General features: G+C 40.6%; 1 protein-coding gene across 23 annotated transcripts in view; it reads right to left on the reverse strand.

Annotated features, from left to right (window-relative positions):
• Positions 1 to 26415, reverse strand: part of NEDD4L (NEDD4 like E3 ubiquitin protein ligase) — a gene marked incomplete at its 5' end in the record, with an annotated part of 340566 nt that overhangs the window by 134846 nt on the left and 179305 nt on the right. For 6 of the 23 annotated variants that reach the window (XM_082354964.1, XM_082354966.1, XM_082354972.1 and 3 more), the window contains 3 exons: positions 11321 to 11374; positions 13847 to 13885; positions 16642 to 16723. In XM_082354964.1, coding sequence (XP_082211090.1) covers positions 11321 to 11374; positions 13847 to 13885; positions 16642 to 16723 — 175 coding nt within the window. Of the gene's footprint in view, positions 1 to 6402; positions 8324 to 11320; positions 11375 to 13846; positions 13886 to 16641; positions 16724 to 26415 lie in introns of those variants that run through there. The other 17 variants (XM_082354980.1, XM_082354981.1, XM_082354979.1 and 14 more) reach the window with 13 other exon arrangements.

Consider the following 26415-nt stretch of genomic DNA (forward strand, 5'->3'; position numbering starts at 1 on the left):
CCTGAAAAACTCCCCGCTTTGAAGAAGCGCTAGGTTCTCTGGTTGGAGCTTAGTATACATGTTTCAGTATTTCTATTCCACCTCAACTCTTCTATTCAACTCAATTTTTAAACAACTGGACCACAGCAGCTTTTTGTCCTCCTTGAAGAGTCAAATACCCAGTCGTGTATTTTAAAAGAAAATGAAAAAAAACCCTCAACAAGCATGATTATGAAGCTTTAAAAAGTCTCTCAAGGAAGTGGATGAGTTATGACATATGTGGGTCATTAAATATATTTTAAAAGTCTGTCAGTTCTGGACTGACCCACAGAGTAGGAAAGAGAAACTGTAAATCTATCAAACTACTTGAATCATCAAATACGTAACATGATGACGTTCCCTACCCCATCCCAGTCCCCCAGAAAGAGGTAAACAACGTAATAAAAGATGATGGATTGAAAGCAGATTCCTCAGAGTTATTACATGAGGGAAGTAAATGCCACCTGACTTACCTTGATCTATAAAAATTAAGTCCCAAGTTAAGTCCCAAAAGAAGGCTGTGTAAATTCTGAAAGGCAGATCTGCTTGGGGAAGCACTGGTCTTTTCCTCCCTGGAGGAATTTCCTCACTTTCTGCTTACCAAGTACAGAGAACAATACCTAACACTAAAATAAACACGGAGTTTTTCAAAGAATAGGTAGTTGGGGCAGCCACCTAAAGGAACCAATACAAAGTATTTGAACATTAAGTGTGGCCACAACAGTCAACCCAGAGAAGGCAGGCAGGGTCCCTTCCAACTCAATTTATGATACTTTGATTTCATTTTATGACCTCTCCCTTCACATGAAGCACTCTATTCAAAAGTGTCAGAACAGTCCTTGGTTCTAAAATGATCACGGATTAAAAAGCAGGCTTCCTGAAATTCAATCTACTTCATCCCCCGCCCTGAAAGCTAAACTTCCTGTTAAAACGTGGTGATGCCTAGAGACCACCGAGGTGTCAATTCAGGACACGGCACAAAACAGGCAGGACACTGACAGCTTCATTCAGGCCCACTCATGCAGGCCACCTGTTCCACTGACTTACTTTCTTATATTCCCTCTGCATCCCCGTTTGCCCAAGGAAGCTGTAGCACAAAAAATAAATAAGTAAACAAGAGATTTAAAAAGGAAAACCCATTGGGAACATCATACATCCGTGATGCCTACTGAGTCAAGATAATTTCTAAAAATCTTTCCATAATCTCCATCTACCCAGAAAAATCACCAAGCTCTTGCAATACATAGTTTAGCTAATATTTTCAACACTCTATCCTTTTAGGCGTTTTTCTTCTTTAAACTGGAGCTGGGTCTACATTGCGGGTGGACTGTCTTGGCGCCCTCTCTTGTGTAGGCCATGGAATATTATGCTGCCAGGTATGAATCAAGGGAACTGGATGATTGCAGACAGGATACTAAACCTCTCAATAATCACCAGCCAATTCTGGATTGGGTTTCCCGAGCTTCTTTTGGCATTTAGAGTGGAAACTTAGATATTCTGGTATTCGAGCATTCAATCAACAATTTCAACACCTTCCATGAATTTCCAGCTTTTTCCTCATTTTTGCAAATGTCTTGGTAGTATCATTAGGAGATAAAAAAGGTCAATATATTTAGCCATTAATCCATCTCACCAGTAATAATATGCAGTCAATTAGTTTTATTAAAAAATCTGCTTATAGACTACCATTTAGATTAGCCTCAATTAATTTTAAACCATCAACTACACAGAGACAGCAACATTTATTAAATTTAAGATAATTCTTACAGGGAGTAAATTTCTTCTGGTATTACGAACTTTTATGTAGAGATAACAATTTTCTTATTAGCACATGTTATAAAATTGTAGTTTTATTTCAGTGCCAAGGAACTCTGCCTCCAAGCTTAGCCAAGAGAAGCAGCTGCAGCATTTATGAAAACCCTCTAAAAGTCAGTATCTAATAAGGCCTATTCCCAAATTCTGTCCTCATTTGTAAACCACATAACATGAACATTTTGTACAGATAACATTAGATTGCTGCTCAAAAGCCACAGCCCGTAAGAAGGAAAAGTAAACAACTGGAAACACGGCATGGAAAAAAAAAACATATATATATGTATGTGTGTGTGTGTGTGTGTGTGTGTGTGTGTGTTTATCTATATAACCAAAATGGCATGGTAAACAAATAACATGTCTGAAATGTCAGCAGAAATAACTATTTTTAAGTTTCAAAATTCAATAGCGCAAATACAACTAAAGGTCCTGTTCTACGACGCACAGCTCACGAATTAATTGAAGTCTTTTCAAGGACTGCATCATCGCAGGGCAATGTTAAGGCTCTGTGATACTGATTATCCAAGGGGCAAATACTCAGGAAAGATGAGATGACAGCAGAAAGGAGATCAAAGCCCGTTACTAAAGTAAACATTTCCAGGTATGCCTTAAATTCATGTTGCCCTGTGTCTAATACCCTGTGATCAAAACCCGACTGTTCACAGTTAACCTAATTACCTTCCTTGGAGAACGATGTGTACATTACAGAGACCTGGGTAAGAAGGGAAAAAACAACATAACACCTCATTTAAACCTCACCGTAAACCTGTGAGTTGGACGTTTTTAGCCTCCTCTTTCGCTGACGAGAGAGGACACGCAGAGAGGGAGTCACTCCCCCGGGACACGTCAGGAATCTGCACAGTCCAGCCCATTAGGCCCGTGCTCCAAGGCACCAAATGGAGTGGCCATCTCCAAAATTCTCAGCATTAAGACGTCACATCACAGAAAGCATTAACCTGCATTTTGGCTACACAGGCTTCTAAACTGTGCAAAGATATACGTATTTTTAAAATTCCTATTCTGTATATACGCAAAATGATAGATGTGATACTGTCATTAGTTATCACACCTAATGACAGTATCACATACCTTGGTTGGAAACAGTAAAATAACACCATTTCACATGATGGTTGGGAAGGTTGAGTGAGACAGTGGGATGGTTATACAGACTAAGTGAAAGAAAGGCAGGCACTCTTCAAATTGTGAAGTGCTTCAGAGATGTGAGTTGTCACCTGCAAGCCCTATGTGTTTGTGTGTATACACACCTACTGATGTCACCACCTACACTTTCCAAAACATCCGTCTAAGTTGAAATTTCAAGTTCCATAATATTGGAATGTGCCCGTATAGAACCACATTAAGAGAGATAGCCAAGAAGAAAAAGTTTACAGAATCCATTCAGAGACCAAGTCAATGGAAGGAATACTAGCTTTTTTTATCCACTGCATTGCTGTGGTGGTGCTTTTAAATAAAGGGGTGGTTTATACCTATTTTCCTAGAGTTATTTTTTAAGGTAAAAAAGAGACAACAACTAATACTAATGTAAAAATTGTTCTGTATAGTCAAATCACCTTCTCTGAAAGAGATTCAAACTAAAATTCCCCCCCCAAACAAAAATAGTTTGGGTATTCCTTTGTCGTTCAGTAAAATGGATTTTTAATCACAGAAGACTACCATGCTACTTCTGGGAAGTGTAAGTCCATGGAGAGGGCACGAGGAAAATTCAGAGAACCTGGGACGAAGGAAAGAAGGAACACTCCTTCCCTGTAGTGTATGTAGTGGGTGTCAGAATACGTGTTTTTGTCCCCGCTGTGGGCCCTTCTAACTCTGTTTACATTATGAATTTTGTATCAGCAAGAAACTGAGATAGTCCCAGAAACTTTCCAAGGACTCAGTGTAATGTGGGATTAGAAAACCGGCATGACAGCATGGTGAAAGGGGACACAAACGCCTGGTAAACAGTGATCCCACTTCCTCAGAATAACTGTCATGCAGTTAAGAAGCTCATAACCAAACCAAGGAACCCAAAAAACTAATTTAAGAAAATAACTAACTTATTCGTAAATGACCATTAAAATGCTACAAACTGAACTGATGAGTTGTTAAGAATTCTGAAATATTACAGCTGATTATAACTGATAACTCTAAAAACCAATTCTACTTTACAGAGGTGTCAGACCAGGTAGAAAATCAACGATCACATGGGGTCCCAGGAATCTGATCAGCATTTTTTAGGCCACGTTGCATTTTAGATTTATTCACGACAGTCATGACAGGATGTTTGGGAGGCACAGACAGAGAAAATTTCTCAACAAGGTAACCTTGTAATAAGGTCTAAGGCATAGATCATGACATATGAACACATTCGCAAAAGGAATCTTGAACGGTTTTCTCCGAGAAAGATTTTTGACATCAGTCAAAAACCAGACTGTAATCGATTTTTCACGTAAACTAATAATGAAATGCCCTTCTGTCCAAAGCAGCAGATATTTGAAACGTCAAAAAAGCTTGGTGGCAGCCAGACTGTAGACGCCCAAGTGAATGTTTTCCTTCAAGATAAATAAGGCTGTGGCAGCTGCTGTCTACACTTAACACCCCTGCCCATATGAAACACGTACAAAGTGTTGAATGGAACAGACGGTTTTGTTATGAGACAAGTTTTGTTTTTGCTTCTTGAAGAAACAAGTTTTTGCTTAAAAGAAAACCAGCTTCCTACCAACCACTTACAAATTTCTGTAAGTGTACAAAAATACAAATACGAAAATAAAAACTACTGTGCACAAATGGAACTTACTTTCCAAGAAAAGCTCTTTATTCTAGAACTTGCATTTCCAAATTTGAAGAAATTTATTTTCCACTCTAATAGCCCTCTCAAGTTAGAGCGGTCCTTGCATGTAAATTGGTATGTTCTATTTGTTTTTTAATCACATGAGAAACTTCAAGCCAAGTGAGACTGGAATTATATAAATCCGTTTGTCCTCAACATCTAACTGCAAAATGATTTAAATTCTGATAACTGAACAGTTGTCAAAACTTCAGGAAATGCATTTCGTCGACCTTCATGTGGTAGGTGGTCCAAATTCAGCATGGAACTGCGCTGCCCATTGAAGCCTACACCTGTTGTGATGGTACTTTCTTGAGTTGAAGGATAGAAGCTCTTATCAAAATTTTATTGAAATTTGTACCACTGTATAAAAATGGTATTGGTTCAGACTAAGACAATGCACTCAGATATTTCCTAATAAAAGGGCTAGAGATAATAAAAGGGTTTATAGAAGGGAAAAGAAGAAGAAACAGTTACATAACACCAAGAAAAATATAATATTTGCATTTAGCACCTGATTACGCTTTCAAAATGGTGAAAACCAATGATGGAGCAGTGATAAAATTTACTCAAATGGCCCAAAATATTTCTCAACGCAAAAGACAATACGATTCCACAGTCATACTCAGTCATCCACTTTGGAAAGTCAACATCCACAACTGAAACCCAAACAAAAAGTCTCCTAGACATTTCATTGTTGGATCCTCAAAACCAGCCATCACAGGAAATTCAAGGAAAAAAACCCAATTCAAAATATAAGGAGCTTGTCCTTTAAAAAAAAGCACTCAGTGACTAGGGACTATTAGTAAAAGAAAGCTAACTGATGAAACTTTTCATCCCACGACGAACTATGAAAGCTGCAGTCATCATTTGCCTTGGTGGAGTTAGCAGCTGTCTTTCTGTGCTCCATTTCACTGAAAGGGAGAGAGCAAGAACACAGGCGCAATAAAGGCCAAAATCTGTTGCAGGGCGTCTGTTTCCACAGCTGGAGACAGGGCACTTACTATTCTATATACAGCAGTCCAGCTTAGACACTCAAGTGGGCAGTGTTAAATTGCAGGGCTGTGCAATCTGATCATTAACAAGTCCCCAATCAGTTTCGCCTTGCCTTGGCCCATAAGCCTATCTGCTTCAAAAACACATTTCCTCCTGTCCCACGAGTGTGACTATGTTTGTTCAGTATTACTTAATGGGACAAAAAAACAAAGACAATACATTATATAACAAGGGCTGGCCCTCTACAGCTAAAGGCCATTAGGAAGAACTGGTCCAACTTGACATAACACTGAATTATTAAGAAACTAGACAAGTTTAACGTGAGATTCTCTCACCTTCATTAGAACTGATTATTTTTTAAAGGCTGTATCTGCAAGCAGTTTTTAAATGCATTTCCAACGTCAACACGTTGGGGCACTGCAGATTAACTTAAAAGTAATACATTTAAAAAATTCTTTTATTCAGAAGGGATGAAAGGGGCGGGGAAGGGGTTGTCTGGATTTTTCAAAACAGAGTGATTCGACTTTGAGGCTATTTTCTAAAACGCTAGTTTCATGGACCTCTACCAAAGGCTGGACCACAAATCATGGCCCCAGAACGCGGCCAAACATTAAGTTACACTGACCCGAAGCAGGGAAACTTCCAGGAGGGAGGAGGATGGAGTTTATTTTAATTACACTGGAGAATAAGCTTGCTGGGCTTGAATCAGTCCCTACCAACCGGCCGTCACATGGAAACGCACGCTCACTTACCGAGGCGCAGGCTCCCGTGGAACCAGGGCTGGCGGCGTTATTCTCCTCGGGACTCGGAGGAGCTTCCTCTGGCCCCCGAGTCACAAGAATTCTGAAATGCTGCTGCCCCGCATTTTGATCTTGCCTGATCTTAAACGTGCAGCCCTGACCCTGTGGCGTCCTTTCCACGGAGTTGGTCCTGTGGATTTCGGGAGCCACCCTGCGGCCCCGAGGTGGCGTCTGCGGGTGGCCCGGGTGGCCGCGCTCTTCCGTGGGGCTGCCCCGCTCGGCCCGGGGCTGCGTGGGGTACGAAGTGCTCCTCTCCAGACGAATGCGGGGATACCTCACCAACCTGTCCCCCTTGGTGCCAGTGAACCCAAAGTTGAAGTCACCGGCCAGCCCTGGCGCGCCTGCTTGCGGCTGCTGCAACTGGAAGACAAAGCACCGCTTCCCGGAACTTCCAGAAGCATCTGGAACATGCTGCAGGGACCAGCGCCTGGGCTCCGGCGCCGATGGGCCGCTCTGGCCGTCGGCCCCGAAGGGCGTCAGCCTCACCTGTCGCACGTCTGCGCTGGAGGCGCGGTGCTGGATGCGGAGCCCGCCGCCGCCCTCCCGGCCCCCGACGAACGAGGGCTCGGCCTCCTCGAGGCCGTCGGGGGCTACAGGGCCCGGCACTTGGCGGCCACACATACCGTTGACCTGCGGGGCCGAAGCCCTCGCCGCTCTGGGAGGGGAGCTCTCGGGACTCTCGGGCTCCGGACAGCCGCCCCAAGGCGCCGAGCCCGCGTCGCCGTCCAGGCCCTCGGGCGGCCCGCACCCGTCAGGGGCCCCATCGGCCGCCTTGCGCTGCAGCGAGATCTGCACGGACGAGCTCCGGGTGGGCCGCGCGTCGAAGGGGCTCAGGAGCTGCGGGATGAACATGGACGTGCTGCGCTTGAGCGCGCCCACGCCTCCCTGCAGGCCGCCTCCGCCGTCCTCTGCTCCATTCGGGGTGAAGGGGTGCGGGCCGCTCCGCCGCGGGAGCGTGTGGAATGCCATGAAAAAGTCGTCTTCTCTCTCCTGGTCTAGGATCTCTGATTCGGGGGCTGTGTTGCTGCGACCTGAGCCAAAATGAAACCGAAGCCGATGGGCCATGGTGCCCAGAGGGCCAGGGAGGGAGAGGACGAGCGTCAACAAGAAGCCTGGTGCTGCCAGAAGTCAAAAACCAAAGACACAAACTCCAAGAAAAAGTGTCCCATCTGCCAAACCGTTAGTACTGCGGCACCAAGAGCGACAGATAGCAGAAATAACCCAAGTGGCAAGCGGCATTCCAGGCATGATTGGATAAGAGCAAAAAGCTCTCATCCACACTGTGACAGACGGTAGGATGGCCAGAACCACATGACTGCGGTCTCCCCCTCCAATGCCAGCTTGTGGACTTAGTGGAGTTTTCCCCCCTCTCGCTCTCAATTTTTTTTTTTTTTTTTTTTAAACAGCAAGAGCCTGAAACAGCACCTTCCCAGCTGCTGCTTTTCCATCAGACAGGAGTGGCCCCAGCAGGGAGCTCTCACAGCTGACTAAGGCAGCAAACACACTCCGAGCCATGCTGCTATAAATCTAACCGCACGGCGCTCACCGGACAGTTCTTTCCGAACCAAGCAGGGCACCGGGACTCTCTCTAACCAATGTGAGAGAGAGACCTGGCGTCCAACACAGAAGCACACGCAGTATATCCGCCCACCTCCCCAACCACCTTTCCCACCGAACCAGATAATGACAAGTAAAAATGCCGTGGCCGCTGGAAGACTCTTTCACGAGCAATCGGATGTTATGCTCCCCTGTTACTTATGATGTCACCACACTACCATGATGGAATGCAAACTAATAAAATGTACTATAAATACGATTACACACCCCACAGGATAAGTGTCGCTTTAACACTAAATAATTAGACCATGATCTACAAGTAACAAAATAGCTAAATGGAGGGGGGTACAACTCACAACACTGCCAGTTAAGGCCTGCCTCTGGCTACTACAACGTTTTTCATTTAAAAGATTGGGGGGGGGGGGAGACGCAATCTCATACATAATATGATTCTCAGACATGGCGGTACCAGAGGAAAGGAGCTCAGCTGGAGAAAACATTCTCTCCCCTATGCCAGACAGGAGAAAAAACCACCACCCTCGCGCCACCGCCACCCCCCCCGAAAAAAAGGGGAAGGAAAGTTGAAGAAGGGTGGGCATGTGGTTTCGGTAATAAATTAACTTAAATACCATGCAGAAAAAAGGCTGCCTGGAGCTGCCTGTTTTCCGGTAAGAAGTCAGCATTATCACCCCAGTTGGGATACAAACATAGAATCTTGCTGTTTTTGAAGGGCCAAAAAGGACCTAAGCAATAAAAGTGAAAGTCCACGTTCAAAAAGCTGTCATCGGATTTGTAGCTAACTTGGAATATATTCTGTGTGTTTTAAACATACTCTTTTCCATGATCCAGAAACATCAGTTATTTAACAAAGAGGTTTATTTAGGAGGGAGTAAAAAATAGGGGGCGGGGGGCGGAATACCAAGCTGCAAAGAGTGACAAAAAGTTTATTTTAAAATCCGCAAAGCATGACTGTGTCAACAGCTCTGGAGTCCAGGGTGTGGAGGATTCACCTGTGTTTACATACATCCAAATCTGTTTTCTAAAGGCATGTGTTTTAAATGCCAAAAATGATCTCTATGAGAGAAATGGAAGCCAGTTTGCTTAATGCGAAAACTGCCTAGCACCACTACGGTCGGTCACGTATAGTCTTAGCTGGGTTAATAGCCAACAAAGAAAAAACCACTGCCAGCAGCATTCACTGCATAGTAACAACACTGCAGATGGCCTGGGGCAAAGCTAGGTACATAAAACACCATTTTTCAGATAAAGTTTGTATTCAAATGGGATTTCTTAGAGCTCTGCATTCATTCAAAGCCCTTTTGGGCTTAGAAGTATAGTTTAGGGCTCATGGCAAGGTCATCTCAACAACAGTTATTCTTCTAGATATTGGAAAACAAAATTTTTACGGTGAATTTCCTTTAATAGAAGAAAAATAATGAGTTAAAGCCCATCTGACAAGAGGCAATTTTTCCTCAAAGTTGACCATTTCTTCACCTTGAAGTGTTATTATACTCAATAAATGAGAGAGTAAGGATTAGTCTTGTGGCTGCATGTGTGTCTCCAGGGACTTACTGTTACTCTGCTGAACACTGCTGCATTCAGTGTTTGCTGGATGAAAGATGGAGTGCTAAGAACTGCACCCTCAAGCAGAATTTCTCATTCGATTTAACAAGAAAATAACTTCATACACAAAGCAAAAGTGATTTTAGCTACTGAGTACTACTAAGTATCACCTAAGGTACAAAATGTCCAGTTCAGTGCAACCACCGAGAATCCATATATTTTAATAGAAAAGCTATCAGGATGATGGGCCAGCATCTGTTGGCTTTCTAATTTGGAGAGTAACACAAGGCATAGGAGATCAAATATACTCCCAAGTTCCCTAAGGGTTAAAGGCCTGGCTATTCACCACCACTGGACTGAGACTTAGGAGACCAGCAGTTACATAATTACATAAGGGCTCTAGACCTCAGTTCTCTTTCTTCATTTGCAAGGACAGAGAATTAAATGAGTTAACATTAGAAGGCTCCTCCAGATCAAATATTCTATTAAACTCAAGCTATTCAAAAACTTGTAAGTTTCAGTTGAATTCTGCAGAAAGAAGAAGAGTCCATAAGAACATTTCTTTTAAGCAAATAATATACGGTTGGAGCCTCCGTATCCGCGGGTTCCGCATTCATGGATTCAACCAACTCGAATCAAAAATATTCAGGGGAAAAAAATTCCAGCAAGTTCCAAAAAGCAAAACTTGAATTTGCCTCATACAGGCAACTATTTACATAGCATTTACATTGTATTGGGTATCATAAGTAATCTAGAGATAAAGTTCAAGTATACAGGAGAATGTGCTTAGCTTACATGCAAATATTTCACCATTTTATATTAGAGACTTCAGCATCCTTGGACTTTGGTATCTGCAGGGGTCGTGGAACCAATCCCCCCATGGATACTGAGGGACGACTGTACATAAGTCTCAGAGAAAGCAAATTTGAGTACAACTGACTCCACTGAGTTATAATACCACTTCTGAGACTAACTTAAAAGCTTATACATATCATAATAATATTCATTTTCATAGTTGGAACACTTGGCTCATAGGTATTTGATGTATATATTCTAGGGAGTTAAATCTGGCAAAGTGCTTTAAGCCAGATTTGCTTCTGAAACTCCATTTCTAAAAGGAAATGTAAGTTGTATCAGTTACATACATACACATATATATACCTACTTACCTATCAATCTATATAAAATGTATGTACCAGTTTTATGCCTCAGGCATATTTCTGGTTCTTTGAAGTTACTATCTATGAATTTCCCTCGAGAAAGTACCACTTTAAAAAAAAACAGCTTAATTTTACCTCCTAAATATAGATTTACTTTTTGCTATATACTCTTAATTAGATTTTTGTTTTCCCAAAGAGATTCATTATTGAACATGTCACAATCACATGGTCTGGCTTATACATAAAAACCCTGAAAGGTTCATTTACATGAGTAATGGCGGCGACAGATTTGCATATCGTTTGTATCCCCAGAAGCAGAGCGTAAGCATACATGGTTTGATAAGTCACCAGTGTGACTTTCACAAATATTAACGACGATACAAACATACACATATACAAATAAACTGTCCTACCCATATCAAAATGTTTGAATTATGAACATTAAACTAGGAATGGGACAAAAATGGTCTTATTGAGGGACATGTATACTGGCAGAAGTACAACATAAATACAGGTTTTTAAAAGATGTTGCTCTAAAAATTCAGTTTTTGAAAAAATGAAGCAAAAATGAAAAATTGGGACCCACTTACCAGTCTGTTTTCATCAAATACTTCAAACAAGAGTCTGTGATTAGATGGGTTTACCTATGAGGGACAGAAATAATATTTTTTAAATGGGCAGAAATAATTCAAGGAATGAAATAAGAAACTGAAAGAATAAAATGCTTTATAACACACCCAAATCAACTGTGTAATATAAACAATTAACCTGCTCTTTCATCAACTAAATCAAGTTTTCTATTATTGATTTCTATTATTATTCTACGCCTAATATTTAGACATATCAGAAGAATAAAACGCTTAATTTTAAGCTGCTTTTCCAACATAAGAAAGGATAATTCTAAGTAGTTTTTAACAGTTGCTAAATCTCCCCTAAAAAGGCATCCTCGTGCCTGTACACCAAAGGCTACATCCTCACAAAGGTCTACGCCTGAGGAAATTTCTTAGGCCTAATAATAAAAGCAGTGATAAAAAATAATGAAGAAAATAGTAAAAAGCGGCTCTTTATCATTGTGTGCGTACTTTTTAGGCACTATCTCCTTTATTAAATATCAAAAACACATGATCTCATTTATTCTCAAAGCAGCCCTATGATGTATAACTGTCTCCCCAATTTTACAAATGAGGAGCTGAGCCCAGCAGGGGCAAGTAACTGGCCCAGGAGCTGGTTATGCAGGGCAACCAGAAGCCCCACCAGGTCTGGCCTGCGAGTCTCCAGAGCCCCTGGTTCGAGCCATTAGAGAGACAAAGAAATAAAAGATAGCCCCTCTTCCAGCAACTGTGGGGTCAATGTCAGAGCTACTGGGCTTTCGATGTCTTTTTGCTTCTTTCTGTCTCTTCACCCAAACCTCACTGAAATAGCAGAAATCATCCTTCAGACTCAAGTATTCAATATCATTTAGTTAAGGACCAACCACGTGTGGGACATGGTGGGAAGCGTTCTCATTTCTATCATTGTACGGAAATCCTGGAAAACAACCTTACCAAGTGAGGATTCCTCTCTCCTAGTGAGAGATGAGGAGGCTGTGGGGAGTGCGAGTCTTTGGGGGGGCTTCTCCAGGGTTGGAAAGGATGTAAGTGGTAGGACCCAGGTCTACCATCACTAAGTAGAGGGAGGGAGAAGGGAATGAAATAACATTTGATGGTACAGAGAACACGACTTGTGCTTCTGACCCCTTGGCTTGCTCTTAGCCTAGTGATGGAGCAGGCAGGTGGGCAGGGGGCTTAGTGTCTGTTTGAAAGCTCAGTGAAGGGTTGTACTGCTGACCAGTGCGTCCACAGGCCGTTGCAGAAGCTGGCATACAGTAAGCACTCAATAAAGATTTGTGCGATGAATACAACAAAAATGTTTTTTTAAATGCCCCACCAAAAAAATCGAGTTTACATATGTTTACAGCTAATATAAGCTGAAAAAAACCTTGGATGTACTAAAATTTACAGAAATGTGGCCAAGGTGTTAAACTGAAAGAAGTCTAAGTAATTTGGAGTATTACAACTGGAAAGCTGTATCTGAGAGTTAGCTACGGGCCAATAATATCTATCTGCCCCCATTACTTTTTCAGTCCTTCATGAAGTAATTTAAAATACATCTGGTAGAAGCTACACATAGGATCTCACCAAGTATTAAAATATCAATGCCATATTTTAGCTCTGAACATAATAGAAAACAGATGTCGTATATAGCGATCTAAGTTCGGAGCACATAAGATACCATTGTGACTGAAAGGAAGAAATCAGGACCAATTATAACGAGTCTAATGGTAATATTGTTCTTTGGGAAGCTACACGAATCAGAAGATCTTATTTAGAGCATTTCTGGAAGTAGAGTAGTTTTTAATATCACAACTATACAGATGATAAAAATTAATTCATCCTGAAGAGAAAAAAAACCCTCTTTTCCATTAAATACCTGAGCAGCTTAATATTTTCAAAATTTCAGTACAAAAAAAAGCAACTGCAAAAACTCACTGTAGTCTCCATTAATTCACAGAATTCAGTCTTTCTACACATAGCTCTTCTAGATATTAAATATAAAAGGTTGAGGAAATTTACCTAATTTGGTGATATTTAAACTCCAGAAGTAGTTTTATATTACACACATACACTCACACTGAATCTCTGAATTGTAAAAATTTTCCTTCCTAATTGGAACATGATTGGCAACCTTTAGGCTTCTTTTTAATCATGTTGCTTCTACTGGGTTCGTGTCTCATAGAAATAATTAAGCTCTTGTTTTAATTATATTTTACCTTCCTTTTTTTTTTTAAAGAAAAACTTGCATAGAAAAGCTAAAATATGGTATTTGGTTAACTTTCTTTTTGTTTCCCTCAAACATCCCAAAATGAAACAAGTCCAGATTTTGTTACCACTAGTCACACAGTCTTTGAAAATTTGGGGCACATTAGGAAGCTACCCAACCATTTCTCATCTTAAAAGGAATTTCATAATAAAAATTTAACAGATATCACTCAATGTGAGTCTGTTGTGATAATATATCAATCTAGTTATCAATAACAATTATTACCCGCCCCCCCCCCCAAAAAAAGAAAAACTTACTCTAAAATAAAATTCTTCATTCCACTTTGGGTTCAGCGTCTGGAAGAGAAATCATCTTGTAATTTATTTTACAGTCTTTGAAACATTAACAGTTACTAGTACAATGCAGTCCACACAGTTGCTTCAACTTTTCCTTTTCCCCCCCAGTAAAAAAACAGCTAAGAGATTTTCAAAATGGCAATAAAGGAAGCATTTAGTCAATTATCTGAGACTATTCTATCAACCAAACTAGATGGGGATGGATGTATTTATGAAACAGATGATCCACAGGTAAGAAACCATAAATTTCATGCTGTCAACCAGGAGGAATAACGTCAGGGACCTACAAAGAGCCATCATCGTGAAAACAAAGATATTCTTCAAGAAATTAACACTGATATGAGTATTCTATCAAGAAGGAAATGAACTTTGCTTATTTCCCTCCACCTGCTACAAATCTGTCTTGGAGAGCAATGAAGCAGGTGGCAGAAGGGTGACAGTGTTCACTATTTATACAAAAACTGAAATCTGAAGACTATTTTATAAAGAACAATATTGATGATCAGATTATGTAACATGAAAAAACTCTGCCAGTTATAAACCAAAAGTGAACTCTTTTCCCCCAAATAACCAGGTTTAAAAATATTCATCTACCTATCCTTCAATCCTCCTCTCTACCCATCCACACCCATCCATCCATCCATCTCCACATCAATCCATATAAATATACTTCTCACAAGGACATGGAAAGATACTTTTGTCCTCAGCTTTGATAAAAGATGGACTACCAAACAGCCTTTGAAACTAAGATGAAACATACTATGGGAGAATACATTTACACATGTGTTTGTGCATTTGGACATGCATCATACTCTGAAATAAACACATCTCTCAAAAATTCTATGTAAAAATTTGAGACTGAAAAATCACCACCTCACCAAGGACTACAGATATTTTAAAGTTAGAATGCTATTTGTCTTTATCAATCTATTTCCTTTAAAAACTAGTGCAGGAAGCAGCAGCAAAATAAGAGCAACACAAAAGCACCATAAAAAAATAAACTGAATTTGTACAACATTGAACTGGCATTAAAGAAAAAAAAAAAAAATCAGCAATTTCCCCACCCACAACTCAACGGGGCGTTTAACCCTAAATAAAGGGGTTTCACACTTTCAGCTGTGAATCGAGCCGGGGATGGTAACGAGTGAGAGGGCTGGGAGGAGGAAGGGGGAGAGGTGGGTGCAGGCCCAGGTCCGCCACGGGCTGCAGCTGGTCGGGAGCCCAGCTTCACGGAAATGCAGAGGGGGAGAGGCAACGGACAGGTGAGGGAAGGAAACAGACAGGTGAGACCACAACACGCATGAAGGACCAGGCACCCGGCCACGAGAGGACGATGAAAACAGTTCTTAAACCCGGGCGCAGCACAGAAATACTAACCAGGAGGCAGGCAGCGCAGCCCCGGCTACGCAGCGACACCCTCTACCGTGGAGCGGAGGGAGGAGGACCTCCCCTCGGAAGGAAACACATTTCAGTATCCCCGATCACCGGCTTCGGTGGCTTTGGTGGCTTTGGTTCTCTGCTCCCTCCGCGTCTGGCAGGCAATCAGGTCCCCGACTGCCTTCCCTGCAAGGCGGGCCTCCCGACCCGCTGGAAACTCAACCAGAGGCAGCGCCCAACAGGGAACAATGGCCTCCGTCCTTCACAGGAATCCTCCCCACTCATCAAAATACAGGCTCCTGTTCGCTAAACTGATTTGCAGTGCCAGTCGAATGCCAGGTGGAAGACACGCTAGACTGCTGTGTCTTCCTTACACAAAATGACCTGGCCGCAGACCCCTGGCGTCTGCACGACGGCAGGAGAATTACCATTTTTTAAAAGCCATCACACTCTCCAGGAACTGCTTATCACACAGAGTGTTAGACTGTTTACCCCGCAAAGGTGGGGAGGGAAAAATAATAGTAATCTATAAGTAATACTAAAGCACAGATAAGAACAGTACTTCTGATAGAAAACATGCATCCTCAATAAATGCTCCAAATATGGAGTAAATATATGTTTTAATATATGTTATAGATAGATATACAAAAACATGGAGATAAATGGATTAAGATATAATTATGGATATAAATCTATGTTCTAATATATTTTATAGATGTATATAAAAGCATGGAGATAGATGAGTTAAGATATAAATATGGATATAAGTATATGTTTTAGTATATTTTATAGCTGTATATAAAAATATGGAGACAGATGAATTAAGGTATAATTATGGAAACAAATCTTTAATGAAATCATGGGTGTAAAATTTAGAAAAGTGAAACATACACACACACACACACAAATGTGCAGTTTTATTGTTAACACTTTTTATTTGTTTTTGTGTAGCTAAGCAAGTATTTTGCTTCCTTTGGTAATACCTGTTTTGAGTTAAACCATTCCCTTTGTGCCTACCAAATCCACAAGCCACTCCATTTCATTAAATGTATTTTAAATTGCTTTAAATTTCTTTTCATAAACTAACAAGCCAACAAGAAAAAGTCCTTGTTTTGCTTTATTCTTTGCAGGGAAAAAAATTTCTACTTGTAATAATGCATATTTTAATACTGTTTTTATAGTCATTTAACTAAAAGCCAAAACCGGTGTCTTGGGTTAACTCTGAAAACTTTGAATTGAATTTATAGATTTCATACTGAGAGATGCTTAAAATGCAAATATTGCCATCTTAAAATATAAACTTCTACAGAGCTCAAAGACATAATTTAATGAGATTTAATTATGACTTAAAAGATGTTTAATTAAGGATGGACGCTTACCTTTTTAATTGTTTTTGTCTGTACCAAAGCAAGTTCTCTATTCTCATCTGCTACGTACAATGAAAGTTTCACATACGGATCACTGTAAGAAAAAATAGGATTATACTTTTCATTTTAAAAATACAAAAAAGAAAGTAGCCATAACCTAACTGAAAATGCAAAAATATCACTTAATGGCCAGCTTGTGTAAATTTCACAAACTAAGCAGTAACATTTTTAACATGCTTATAACTAGGTAAATATACTGAGGAAAGTTTTTATCACCTAGAACCAAGGATGTTTATTTAAAAGCAAAACTAACATCAAACTCATATTCTAATTTTAAAGATCATCTTCTCTATTCTTAATTCAAAAGAATTAATCTCCCATAGTATTTTTTCTAAGCACAATCAGATTCTGAAAAGATTACAAGAAAAATTATTAAAAGGCATATAAAATTTGTTCAGACTAGTAAAATCTAGCTAGAAAATTTAGTTTGCATCTTATTTATATTCTGATTTCCATTACGTTGGTAAAAATTATTTTTCTTTCAGTAGAGGTAAAACAGGCATTGTTCATCTAAGTCAACATATATCATCTTATAGATTAAAACAAAAACATACACACAAAAAATTAAAGCCCAGTAAGTCAACAGAGTTGCCCAAAGTTACAGATTTTAGTAAAGTCTTGATTAAATTTCAGGTTTCCTGACTACAAGTTCCAGAGTTCCTATCATTTCCTTGGGAAACTGAAAACTTTTAGCCAGAAGTATATTGAAAGGATTACTTAATGTGAATTATCTACTAAGAGCTTGGTAAGTCCACTCCTCACACGTTCTGGAGTTGCTAACACTGGGATAGCTCAAATCTAGTTAAACTATAAGAATTTGGGATCCAGGTTCTTCTGTTTCACACTTGAGATTCTTAAAGTCATAGGAAGGGCCTTCGTGTATTCAATCCCCAAATTTTCACTCATCTAATTATCGATAGTGGATGACTTATTTCTATCCAATTTGAGAGTTATCCTTTAGTAGTTATACACCACGACTATTAACCCTTATTTTGCAACTTCCAGGGTATTTCTAAAGATTATACGGAGTATCATAAAATGCTTAAGACTATATTGGTTTTTATTAGATAGCTCAATAAATATGCCGTGAAATCTCTTAAGGAAAGAGAATGGTGTGATAAAATGAAAAGTTTAGTCCTAACAGGACTATACTTGATATCCAAAAAACAGAAATCAAAAGTCAGTGAAAAATATTGTTGGTGTCTGTGTGTAGTATTTATTACCCGTAAAATGCATCTCAGTGGAAGCTACAACCCATCTCCTTAAACACACAAAAAAAACAATAGAATTTTCTCAGTTATTTTCTGAGTAAATATTTTTATTTTTAACATTCTGGTTTAGAAGAAGGTATTAGTCAACCCTTTGTCACTTAACCATAAACCACAGATGCTCTTTCACTAAAGAACATCTAACCAGATGCACCTACTTCTCCTTATCTGGACACCCTCAGCCTCAGAATAAAGATGAACCAAGAACCAGAACCTAATCTAGGTCTACAGACCCCAGGAACACCTTCCTAATCAGAGCCATGGTCTGGGTGATGGATCAGGAGTATAATTCTAGGTCAGTGGTTCTCAGACTTGAGCATATCAGAATTGCCTGGGAGCGGAGTACTTAAAACACAGCTTGCCGGGCCCCAACCCCAAATACCCACAAAAGATCTAGTAGGTCTGGGGTGGGACCGTAGAACTTGCATCTCAAATAAACGCCCAGTGATGTTGGTGCTCTTGAGTCAGGAATCACACTCTGAGAACCACTGTTCTACATGGTATTTGAAAAGAGTATTTTCTAGTTATAGAAACCCATTTTCTATTTCCAGCCACCAAGCTATTGCTAAAAAGAGCTCACGGCCTGATACTCTGTTATCTCAATAGGCTCCCAGTACGCCATGGAGGTGCATGCACGCTCGTACACACACACACACACACACACACACACACACACACATTACAGAGAAGACAAAAAACTCTGCTGACTGCCATCTCTTTTTTCATGCCCCCTGGCTGTCACGATTGCTGCCTATTGTACAACTGCAATAAAGAGCTAGGCACTCACTTTAAAGGAACACCCACATTCTTCCTCTAATCATTTACTGACCTCAGTTTATATGCCCGGAATAGTTCACAATGAGTGACACATGCAGTTGGGGGTTGAGGGTGGGGTTTCTGAGGCTGGGACAATGTCCCCCAGCTGTGACAAGGAAGGCATGTCTGGGCTTGTCTTGAGTGTTCATCCAGGCAGAAGTAGGTACTACGGTGACTATGTGAAAGATTGACCAGGAAACTTCCTGGAAGAGAATTAAAGGTGAACAGAGAGCCAAAGGCCAAGGGTGGGAGCTGGTGAAAGGACAGTAAGGTGCAAGTTCAAGGGAAGGGAGCACAGGGCTTGGGATGGGCTGGTGAAAGGATGGTAGGGTGTAAGTTCAAGAGTGGTGGGGCTGGAGTGGGGAGGGGAGCCAGCTGTCCAGATCCGTCTCCCTTTCCAACGGTACAGCAGTACCACTCCCATCAACAAATGTTTACAGAGCACCGACTACACTCCCAGGAGTGGGCAACAAAAAGGATTAAACCATCAAAGGTCAAAAATGGACATTCATGGATAAAGAAGATGTGGTACATATATACAATGGAATACTACTTGGCCATTAAAAAAAATAATGCCATTTTCAGCAACATGGATGCAACTAGGGATTATCATACTAAGTGAAGTAAGTCAGAAAAAGAAAGACAAATACCGTATGATGTCACTTATATGTGGAATCTAAAATATGACACCAATGAACCTATCTATGAAACAGAATTGGGTGCACAGAGAATAGACTGGTGGTTGCCAAGGGGTGGGGTTTGGGGAGGGAGGGAGTGGGAGATTGGGGTTAGCAGATGCAAACTATTATATATAGAATGGATAAACACAAGGTCCTACTGTACAGCACAGGGAACTATAGTCAATATCCTGTGAGAAACCATATCACATTTTCAAATGGAAAACATGAAAAAGAATGTATATGTATATATAACTGAGTCACTTTGCTGTACAGCAGTAATTAACACAACATTGTAAATCAACTGTACTTTAATAAAAAATAAAATGTTTTTAAAAAGATAGTTAAAAAAAAAAAGGGGACACTCATGAATGGCCTTCCCTAGCTCAGCTGAGTGAGGATGACGACATTTTCCCATTTCACCAAGGGGAAGGCTGGAGCAGAAAGCTGTGATACAAACAGGGCATCAAGCATCAGAAAATGAGCAGGAAGATGCCAGAGCAGCAATCAGTTCTACCCCAACCATCAGCACACCTGAAACCAGCACCACCATCACCGTCACCACTGCCACCAGCCCAGCAGCACCCAACCACCATCAAGCATCCACGCTGCACCTGGCAAATGTTTATATGCAGTATCTCATTCCACCCTCACCACAAGCTTATGAAGTTGGCACGTTTTTCAGAGGAGAAGGTGAGACAGAAATCAAGCAGCTTGTCCCACGTTCAACAGGAAGCAGGGGAGGTGGGAAGGAACACAGGCATGCTTGCTCCGGAATCCGACCCTCTGAGTGCATGGATCCAGCCTTGCTGCAATACACTATGCTGACCACCAACAGACCTCGCTGGAAGAAATGTCCAGGGGCACGAGTTCCCCAAATTCTGGAAAACATTTTGTGCCGTAACTGCTATTATGACCTCATTTTTATCTTATTATCTTATCCAAGTCTGGTGGAGGAACAAGACTCTTGGGCTAAGTGTCTACCTTTAAGGAAGGTCACACCTTTGAGATCTTATCTCCTTTTCAGCACTCCAAATAGCCAGCTGTGTGACCTTGGACAAGCCACTTGAGCACGCTGAACCTCGATTTTTGTATCTCCAAAAACAAGTGGTTGGACTAAATCAGTGGTTTTCAAACTGCAGACTCGACAGAGCCTTAGTTCTGCATAACTATCTCAGGATAACTACAGGCTACCATTTCCACCTTAATCTGTTTTATATATGGGTTGTTCATGTTAGAATATTTTGGGACAGGGTTCTAAAACTTAAAAAAATAAAGTTTAAAGCCAGTGGACTGGATGATTCCTTTTGGTTAAGATATTCTGAGTCTCAGAATAATTCAAACTCACTTCTCTTCATCCGTAATAACAATAGCCCAGCCCATCCTAAGTAAATACGGATTGGCTTCCTAAAGATATGGCAGGAAGAGGGAATAACACCCTATCCTCTCCACCAGGGCATGAAGGGTGAAGCCCCCAGTTGTATGAGAACCCCCCCTTGATCATCACTGGGCTGGTATTTTCTTATACACGTTACCAGCTCTAAGCAACTTACCTATGAGGTATCAAAAACATATCACCTGAGCAATAACCAAGACAAAAGGCAGGCAGGTGTGCGTGTGTGTTAGGGGGAGGGGCAAGGCTGAGGGACAGCAAGCCTCATCACGAGCTTCTTTTCAAAAGCTTGCTTGTTGTTTTAACCCCTGACGACCTTCATCTGAGTGTGATACTCTGCAGGAGTGGTGAGAGGAAGAATTCAGTTCCCAGAGACTTTTTCACACTGACTTGAGCCGTCTGATAGAGGCAGCAGTTCTGGAAGAAGCTTCTGCCCTCTGAAGCTCTACTTCTCAGATCTCACACTCTCCACACCTTTACTACGAAAGGCTGGCCAAATCCTGAGGTCAATGGTAGGTTATGTTCAAGACTTACCTCCCCCCAGCCAGACCGCCAGAAGGTTTAGGAAAGACACATAAAAAGCTCATCAGCAGCTTGTATTACGGGGAGTAGACACAGGGTACAGCTATAGGGGTAGAGGTTCTGGTTTTCATGTCACTTCCTGTACACTGAAGATTTTTGTTGCTGTTATTAACCAGTAATACATAATACTTCTATAATTTTTAAAAAACCAGGAGGGGCATGGAGGGAAGTAGGCAAGAAGACCATCTATCCCCTCAGCTGGTACTTCTTCATTTGGTGCCCTTGACCATCTCCACTGGAGTCTCAAATCTCAACTTCCCCAACTGTCTAAGTGACCTTCAGACAGTCACTTAACCGCTCTTAACTTCAGGTGGTTCATGAATGAAACGGGAACGATAATTCTTAACTCAGAGCATCATTGTAAGGACCAGAGAATATTACGTATTAATATTAGTAGCCACTTCAGCACCAAACACACAGCATAAGTGCCCTATTAATGACAGATGTTGTAACTGATCCTGTTTTTGCCTCTCTTTCGAGACTTGTGAGGTTCTCTGTTGCTCCTTCCAAGCCCCCTAACTTCTGCTGTGATTGCTGATCTAATCTGACACTGATTACCTTATAGCATAAATTGGGTGCCGGCCAACCCCAGCACACTAAGTATCCCATGCTTCCTCATTACTCATGCTGTGTGGAAGCCCCATGGGGATCTGGGTGGAGAGGATCAAACTGGCAGTATTATTTACAACAGAACTCAACAGGGTTCACTCCTGGCAACAAGTTACTGTCCTAGTGGCTGGTGTTCAGTGCAACTCATTAACATTACTCTCTAGGAAGCTCAACGCTTTGTGGTTTAGAAGAGAAATGATCTAAAAATGTGACTAATTCTATATAGCCACACTTTTTTGTTGTTGTTAGTCAGTAATGCTTACAGTTTATTTACGTGGGTAGCACTTAAAATCTGTTATGCTTTCATGGTTACATTTTCCACACTAAGCATATATATATATATATATAACATATATATACACACAAAAGTAACTGACACATAGCTAAAGTTAATAGTTGTTCTCTCTAGATTACAACTTTATGAATTATGTTTATTTTCTTCTTTGTGGTTTTCATTGTTTTCTAAATTTTCTACTGTGAGCAAGTACTACTTTTATAAGTACAAAAATTATGAAAATAGCAATAATAGTTACACATACGCTACAACTATAACATACTCTTCAGTGAGGCATGGAACCCTGCAATTTCATGGCTAGCCTAAAACCTTAATAACAAACCCAAAAGAGCTTCAGATGTTTTTTCTACCCAGAAAATTGCCTTAAATGGGTGACTACTGAAGATATTTGAAAGAAATATGCACATATATTCCAGCCTTTGACATTTACTGAAAGGCATGAATTACACTTTGAAATACATCACTTGTCACTAACACTGACAATGAGTTGCTCTTAAATATGTATGACCTTTCAACAAATGCGAGAAAGCAATGGGTCTACTACAGACAGATGCATTTTTACCTTTGTCCAAGGTAGGTAAAGAGGCATTAAAACTTTATAGCTTAGGTGGAGGCATAACCCTCCCAGACTTCAAAGCTCCAGTAATCAGAACAGCGTGGTACTGGCACAAAAACAGACATGTGGATCAGTGGAACAGAATAGAGAGCCCGGAAATAAACCCACACACCTACGGTCAATTAATCTTTGTCAAAGGAGGAAAGAATATACAATGGGGAAAAGACAGTCTCTTCAGCAAGTAGTATTGGGAAAGCTGGACAGCCACATGTAAATCAATGAAGTTAGAACACACCCTCACACCGTACACAAAAATAAACTCAAAATGGCTGAAAGACTTAAATATAAGACATGACACCATAAAAGAGAACAAAGGCAAAACATTCTCTGACATAAATTGTAGCAATGTTTTCTTAGGTCAGTCTCCCAAGGCAACAGAAATAAAAACAAAAATAAACAAACGGGACCTAATCAAACTTACAAGCTTTTGCACAGCAAAGGAAACCATAAACAAAACGACAATCTACGGACTGGGAGAAAATATTTGCAAATAATGAGACCGACAAGGGCTTAATTTCCAAAATATACAAACAGGTCATACAACTCAATAATAAAAAAACAAACAACCCAATCAAAAAATGAGAAGGCCTAGATAGACACTTCTCCAAAGAAGACATACAGCTGACCAATAGGCACATAAAAAGATGCTCAACGCTGCTAATTATTAGAGAAATACAAATCAAAACTACAATGAGGTACCACCTCACACCAGTCAGAATGACCATCATTAAAAAGTCTACAAATAACAAATGCTGGAGAGGGTGTGGAGAAAAGGGAACCCTCCTACACTGTTGGTGGGAATGTAAATTGGTACAGCCACCATGGAAAACAGTATGGAGGTTCCTTAAAAAACTAAAAATAGAGTTCGTATATGATCCTGCAATCCCACTCCTGGGCATATATCCGGAGAAAACTATAATTCGAAAAGATACATGCACCCCAATGTTCACAGCAGCACTATTTACAATAGCCAAGACATGGAAACAACCTAAATGTCCATCAACAGATGAATGGACAAAGAAGATGTAGTACATATATACAACGGAATATTACTCACCATAAAAAGAGTGAAATAATGCCATCTGAGGCAACATGGATGCACCTAGAGGTTATCATACTAAGTGAAGTAAGTCAGAGAAAGACAAATACCACATGATATCACTTATATGTGGAATCTAAAATATGACACAAAGGAACTTATTTACAAAACAGAAACAGGCGCAGAAAACAAACTCATGGTTACCAAAAAGGAAAGGGGGTGGGGGAGGGACAAATTAGGAGTCTGCAATTAGCAGATGCCAACTATTATATATAGAATGGATAAACAACAAGGCCCTACTGTATAGCACAGTGAACTATATTCAATATCCTGTGATAAATCATAATGGAAAAGAATATGAAAAAGAATGTATATATAACTGAATCACTTTGCTGTACACCAGAAACTGACACATTGTATATCAACTATATTTCAACTAAAAAAACCCAACAACTTTACAGCTTAGGCACATTCTGTGAAGCTGCTGGAAAATATACTTTTGGATATTTCAGGAATGACTTGGCTATTTGGAGCAGCTTGTGGTTTGCCCTTATCCCAGCACCTTTGCAGTCACCCAAGTCTTGAAATGGCTAGTCAGGACCAACTCTCTCCTTGTCCTCTGCCATCCACAACCAGTCACTCGGGGGTCCCAACCTTGGGTCCTAGAGACCCTTTGGAGTCGGGGGGGGGGGTGGTGGGAGCACTGCATGTGCATCTGTTTATCTCTGACACATAAATACACAGTTCTGTTTATATCTATGTAGATATGCAGTAGCCCATGAAAATATTTAAGCCAGAAGAGTTTGTTTTTAAAACAATTTGAATTAAAACCAATGTTTTCTTATCTTCTGCTAGTATAAATATCATTCAGTGGCAGTCACTAATAGGCAAAGTTCCACCTATAAATTACTAAAATGTTCATACAGCTGTCAAAGAAAGTGATAGTTGTGACATGCCTTTGTCTCCAGCATTTTCTATCACATGTTTTTCCCGTATACATGCAATCATCAGAGATTAAGAAACCACTTTTCTTTTATGCTAGTAATAGTTTAATAGAGGGACTTCCCCAGCGGTCCAGTGGTTAAGACTCCATGCTCCCAATGCAGGGGGCACGGGTTCAATCTCTGGTCAGGGAACTAAGAACCCACATGCCGCCCAGCGCGGCCTGAAAAAAAAAAAAAAAAAGAGAGCCAAGAGAGATAGCAACTCACAAAGCCATAAGGAAACAGGGAAACCAAAAACTGCTCCCTTATCAGAAACTGTTCAGTAATTAATTCCTCAAATAGAGTGTCCACCATGTGCAAAGGACTGTGGTGGACACCAAGGGGGGAGGTTAAAAAAGTGGGGGGCAGGGGGATAGAGGTAAACAGATGCTGCCCTCAAAGAGGCTGTCTACCTCTGCTCCAGAGAAACCAAAGTCAGACAAGAGTGAATGCATAAAATATGCAGATGTCGCCTTTATGAAAGTTGGCTATATACATATTCTAAGAACGCAAAAAAGTCATAAATGTTTATGTTTATTAGATGATCTGAAATGCAGGGACCATCTTATGAACAGAAATAATAACTTCCAGTATCATTTATTAAGCACTTTCTGAGTGCACAGCATCGTGCATGGTGCCTTATGTATACACCATCTCTGATCTTCAGAAGAACCCTGGTAAGCAGGATGTTAGTAATTCCCATTTCACGGATAAAGAAAAGAAAAGATAATGTCCTAGTACATACGTGCACACATGACATGTTATGGAGCCATTGAAATGGCATTGATGAGGAACCTGATGTAGTTGCCTACGCTTTGTTTACAAAGAAAGTTGAAAATTTTTAATTAAGCTGTATTAGCAATTAAAATCAAACTGTAAAAGCATATACACCTACTGCATTATAAATATACCAAACTATAAAATAGTGTTTATTACCGCATTTATGAGACCATGAGTGATTTTTTTCTTCCTTTCATTTCTCTCTATATTCCAAATGATAGAGATGGTCACTATTTAGGCTGGAACACTGAGACCGCAAGGTGACATAGGTAGTCCCTATGGCCAGCCTCTCTGCCCCTCCCCACCAGGGAAGTCTCACTGGAAATGGTCCCAAACAAATGGCAACAACCAGAAAATTCAAGTTAAACATACCAGACTTGTGCTGATAAAGTATGTGGGGTAAACATTACAAATTTAACGTCAATTTCTAATTGAACCACCACCTTCCTTTTCAAGTAACAGGGTCAAGACATCTCAAAGAGCCTTTAAAGAAAGGTATATAAACACACTCAGTGGAGTAAAAAGGAACGCCCTTTCTTAGTACCCCTGTTAAGTATCCTGTTGGTGAAATATGCTTCATTACCACTGGAATAGCGTCTATCTGTGGGACCCCTGCCAGGGAAGTGATGTTTAATTACCATGTCAACACTCAGCAATTCAAATCATGC

The sequence above is a fragment of the Balaenoptera borealis genome (genome assembly GCF_965194805.1).
Source record: "Balaenoptera borealis genome assembly, chromosome: 14".
Lineage (NCBI taxonomy): Eukaryota > Metazoa > Chordata > Mammalia > Artiodactyla > Balaenopteridae > Balaenoptera > Balaenoptera borealis.